The sequence below is a fragment of the Montipora capricornis genome, unplaced genomic scaffold (assembly GCF_036669925.1).
Source record: "Montipora capricornis isolate CH-2021 unplaced genomic scaffold, ASM3666992v2 scaffold_475, whole genome shotgun sequence".
NCBI lineage: Eukaryota > Metazoa > Cnidaria > Anthozoa > Scleractinia > Acroporidae > Montipora > Montipora capricornis.
In genome coordinates this window covers 662,501-667,500 of record NW_027180212.1, presented here as the reverse complement: position 1 = coordinate 667,500, position 5,000 = coordinate 662,501, and the positions used below count along the sequence as shown (strand labels likewise).

The 5,000-nt window shown below is 40.3% G+C and overlaps 2 protein-coding genes across 3 annotated transcripts in view; one reads left to right on the top strand and one right to left on the bottom strand.

Annotated features, from left to right (window-relative positions):
• LOC138036257 (broad substrate specificity ATP-binding cassette transporter ABCG2-like) overlaps window positions 1-5,000 on the bottom strand; it is a 41,463-nt gene that overhangs the window by 18,060 nt on the left and 18,403 nt on the right. For both annotated transcript variants that reach the window (XM_068882598.1, XM_068882599.1), the window contains exon 10: window positions 4,785-4,850. In XM_068882598.1, coding sequence (XP_068738699.1) covers window positions 4,785-4,850 — 66 coding nt within the window. The remainder of the gene's footprint in view (window positions 1-4,784; window positions 4,851-5,000) is intronic.
• Window positions 1,053-4,551, top strand: LOC138036258 (collagen alpha-1(XIV) chain-like). The gene is made up of 3 exons (XM_068882600.1): window positions 1,053-1,490; window positions 1,907-2,178; window positions 3,421-4,551. The coding sequence occupies exons 1-3, from the start codon at window positions 1,397-1,399 to the stop codon at window positions 3,811-3,813; spliced, it is 759 nt and encodes a 252-aa protein (XP_068738701.1). The 5' UTR covers window positions 1,053-1,396; the 3' UTR covers window positions 3,814-4,551.

Below are 5,000 nucleotides of genomic sequence, written 5' to 3'. Positions count from 1 at the left end.
AAATAAGTAAGTAAAAAAAAAATAGAGTAGAATGAAAAGCATCATGTTTATCACGTTGTGAGTTTAATGTTTCTGATTGAGACCCAAGCCTCTCATTGCCTGCAGACCAGCTGCGTCTGACGTACACAAACAGGCATCACGCAGAAAACTGCAAAGTGTCTTTATTATAGGTGGAGAGAATTAAATTTACAATTAAAAATATTTGAGGTTCCCTTGGATTGGTATAAAGCTCGATTCAAGGCTCTTTGTGAGAATAGAACGACAGAAAAAAAGGCTGGGTAAGACGTTGGGTACAAGTGTGGACAACAGTTGTTCTTTGGTGATAAAGAGTATAAAAACGACACGGCCTCCAATGTGATCGCCTGTCCTTAGATGGAAACAAAACTGCATGGCAAACTGTACATACTAGTCAATTGTCCGAGGATATTTTCAACTTTGCATTTCTTATAAGAGATGAAACCCTCAAAAGCAGATTTCCAATGGTGAGCAAACCCTTCAAGACGTTTGCTTCGTATCTTGTTTAGCATTTTACTCCAACTGCGCTATTATTTTCTCTAGGAATATTATTGCTATTATTGCCGTTGTTTTCGTTTCATTAGGTAAGAATATGCGAACAAAATTCTTGTAGGAAACCAAGCAAAGGAGATTATACTAAGGCTTTTTCACACAAAGTGAATTCGCAAGGCAAAATGTATTTGAAATGCATTTGATAAAAAGACAACTTCTCCTTTCTGTCAACCAAAAGTAACCCGTTGAGCTTCAGGTGTCTCTCAAAGACAATAGGCCATTTCCGAGTTCATGTCTGCTTCCTCTTCAAAGCGAATCTAAGTGCAAAGTTTTTCTTATGAAAATTAGTTTTCATTCATATGTAAAATAGAACTAATTACCATCACAAAAACTCTTTGCTTTGCACTTAGACTCGCTTTGAAGAGAAGGCGTACATGAACTCGTAAATGGCCTTATTGCTTACGTTATTCAGATAAGTACAAGGATCACTTCTCCCTTTCATATTGGAAGCGTTTGCCGATAACGTTAAATGTAACACAAAACTGCCAACAAACCCCTTAAATTAAGCGATCGGATTCAAGTTCAGATAAAGGCAAGAAAAAAAGGTTGGTTTAATCATGTCCAAACAGCAGGATCACAAACAAAAAAATGTTCAGCGGATCCGAGGTTCACCCAAATCCACCGAAGTAGCCATGGGCCAGGGGAAATTCCTTTACTTATCTTGACATTTTGAAAAGCTATGGAATGCCTTACGATAAGAGCACACTTCTAATATTTCATGATTTGAAAATTTCCAGAGAGCACATACACTGATGCCCATCTATGTGCTACACGTGAAACTTAATTCATTAGAAGTGGAGAGATCATAAATTACAGATACATAAAACCAATGACTTTCTTTATAGAAGTGTTGGTCGCTTTGCTCGTGGCAGAGACATGTTGCGGCCAAGTGTTTTGGGAAACAGCGGAGGATATTTACGAAAGTAAGCATAACAGTTAAGCTATGCATGTCATTCCTTTTGAACTGCCCACACTAACTTTTTTTTGTAGAGAATGATTGTCCCACTTTCTATCTTGACCTCTAAACCATAAGCAGAAAAGTGAAGAGATGCATTCATTGGTGATGACTAGGGAATACTCGCAAAAATTCCGAGAGCTCCTACAGCAGTCGAGACAACATGGGAAGGTCAGCAAGTTACAGGACTACGGTAGACAATTAACTATGGCTGACATACTCGCCGCATAAATGTTCTTAAGAATTTGACTTTACTTCAAAGAAGACTGGGATTAAACTTAGTTCCCAGAAGCGTTTCCTTTCGCTCCACCAAAAGGGTGGAGCACAGAAGGTTCTCAGTAGAGGAGTTTTGAAAGTTAATGCGCACAACATATTGTGTTTTAGGTTTGCGAGCTATTCCTCCACTTGAAGAAACGAGACATAAAATGATGACATATCTCCTTGATCGCCATGACAACTCAAGAGACAAGAGATTCACTCCATATTATGACGTCGTGTTTGTTCTCGATTCATCCGAGTCGATATCCAGGGCCGACTTCAATGTCAGTGTAAGTGTTGCGAAGAGCCTGGTGACAAGGTTTGAGCCTGACTCACGATTCGCTGCAATAACATTTGGTGCCAATGCCTCTGTAAGCTTCAATTTTAAGTCACCCAAGGTAAGCAAAAGGATCAACACAGGAACTGTTCTAATGGCAAAAGGTCGCCAATTGTAGCCCGTACCAGGCTTTCAGATTAGAGGACTTAAGCAACGACAACGGAGAGGGCAATTAGAACTTCACAAATTTGCATAATTACTGGGCAGTTTGCACGCCCTGCACGTGCATTTTTCGCTTTTGTCCATTTCTTTGCCGTCGCCAGAAAAACAACAACGTAAAATAGCCAAATTTGAGGTTTCAGGAAGAACCTCAGCACTCCAGGATAAATTATAATTTTCTCGCCTAAATTAAGCGCCGTTCCGACCAATGTAATTTTTGAGGAACTACCACAACCTTGTCATATTCAAAAGGTTGAAATAGTCACCAGGTCATGATTACAATAACGCGAATTTATATTTTGAGATGATGTTCTCGTTGCCGTTGCCGTCGCGTCGTCGTTGCTTAAGTTTCCTACTGTGGGATGTGCGGGAAATCAAAGCTGAACTCCGCGCGCCGAAGGAGCGCGCGCGGAACACCACGATTAAGGTCCCATTGATGCGAGAAATGTTGGTTTTAGCTATGACGTCATTTGCGACCGTCCGTACTACGTCCACCCCTCCATGTATAGCAACGTGACCTCAGTTAGACTAAGTGAAGGGGTTTATGTGGTTTGCATGTGCAAACATGATTGCTTTTTCTGGACTGTTCGAAACGATTTTTCACGGAAAAACCTCTGCTAAAGGATGGAAAAAATCCCAGGGAAATGCTCCACATTCAGGCTTGGCTAAGTCTATATATTAGCAGAAGTGCAGCCAAAAACCTAAAAACTGGGGACTGGGAATAATTAACAATTATTCCTCGAGCCCGAAGGCCGAATGGGCTATTGACTCAGAGACCATGAGGGCGAGAGGAATAATTGTTTTAGTAAAATCCAACTAGTTGGTCAAAAAAATATCGAGACAAAACATCTTTCGCTAGTTAAAGCTAGACTTTAATTGTTGTTTTGGTTTTCAAAGCCGGCGCTTTTCGCTACTAGTGGGCTATACCAAATAGCCTACTAGTAGCTCAACCAATCAGAACGCAGCATTGATAATAGACCACTAGTTGGATTTTACTAAAAGGCGCATACTCTCCACAAGCTCTTTCGTTTATTTGCACACCTAAACCTGATGACACAAGACCTTATTAAACCAAGTTAATGCAAAGTGTTCCTCTTAAGTCTCTTCACTGTTCAATTCTATACTTTCTATGGTTATTCACCAGCTCACAACTGAACTACTCCTCAGTAAAATGCACCATCAAGGAAGAAACAAGAGCATACTGAATGCTCTCGAAACGACACAAAACGGATTGCTACTGAACCGTGACTCTGGAGTCCGCGTAGGAAGCCAAAAGAGAGTGGTACTGGTAACTAATGGGCCTGCTACTGAAAACCTACAGAGCTTAACTTGGGCAGCCAGTCGGATCAAAGCACTCGGACCAGAAATCTTTCTTGTGGCCCTAGGCGACAGGATACCCAGTGTTAAGGAGCTTGTCGCGATACCGAGTTCGACGGATGCACATTTTTATCGCATATCCAATATGAGCGCTTTCAAGCAAATAGTAGATGGGATTCCTGTGCACATTTTTTACCGAGACTATTATTTTGATGACTGAGGTCACGAAGCTTGGAAATCAAATATGCCCGGTGTGATTTGTAGCATTAGAATCATGACTATTTTCTGGGTTAAATTAAACGAAGAGGAAAAAACGGAAAGGAAGGAAATTTGCTAAAAGACTTCTGTAAATGCCTTATTACACCTGAAATGGTTAGTCTTTATAAGAACTTTAATTAAACCGTGGGCAACGCCTAACAATTTTTCATCAACTTTGAGCGGTGTATCACTGATCGGAAAGATCAGTAGGTATAAAGAGATGCATTGATCAATACTGACTCACTCGGGAATACTCGGAAAAGAAAAAAACCCGACGGCTTTAAACAGGAGTCGAAGATATGACCTTCCGATTACTACGGATACTCTACCACTAAGCTACAGTAGACTTGTGGTTGCTAGGCAACTGAACTAGGGTTAGGTGACAACTCCCCTTAAAAAATTGGTTGCATTATCACCGCCAGTGAGAAATAGACACATTTTCCAGAATATTTGTTTTTTTGCGGGGATGAAATCCTCTATTTTCTGTGACTTTCTTGAATGCAGAAAATCCCGTAAACATTTCATAAATAACGGAGCGCTTGACGCTATGGCCATAATGATCGCTTAACGAAGCCATTTCCTCGAAGAGGACGAAGTCGATGTCTTCATTAATAATTTTATATGCAAGGTTTCCCCAAAAGCGGAATTTTTGAAAGTTTTATTCTTTGAAATCCAACACAAACGCAAATGTTATGCTTTAAAAAACAAACAAAACAAAATATTTAATCGCAAATAAAAACAATGCGTAAATACTCCTTTCATTCAGACAAGACGAGATAGCAAAAACAGTCCACTTAGGATACTAACGGAAAGTATAAATAGAAAGCACAAGGCGAGCGTGATTTATTTTGGCTCTTCACGCAATAGTTCCTTAAGATAGCGTGACAAGCCAAAAAAATAAGCCCAAGGTGAGCCAACGTGGGAGTCTCTCACCTGAACAATTGATGTCTGTGGATTTCTCAGTATGTTTTTCGCTGCTCGTCCAGATACTGTTACCAGCTAAGAAAAACAAAGACACTTCAAGAAACTTTCAATCGCTGATGACACCACGACGCAAGTTTAGCTCTTAAAATCCTATCGATATTTGAGAATATGGTGTTGGTCAGGAGCTCATCAAAGGGGTCTCTATCTCTCCTATACTTGGCATGG

Bases quoted from the DNA above. Each gene is read 5' to 3' on its own strand.
- LOC138036258 (XM_068882600.1), top strand. From the start codon at position 1,397: ATGACTTTCTTTATAGAAGTGTTGGTCGCTTTGCTCGTGGCAGAGACA. The intron at 1,491-1,906 runs GTAAGCATAACA...ATTGTGTTTTAG, and splicing joins AGCGGAGGATATTTACGAAA to GTTTGCGAGCTATTCCTCCA. The intron at 2,179-3,420 runs GTAAGCAAAAGG...GTTATTCACCAG, and splicing joins TCAATTTTAAGTCACCCAAG to CTCACAACTGAACTACTCCT.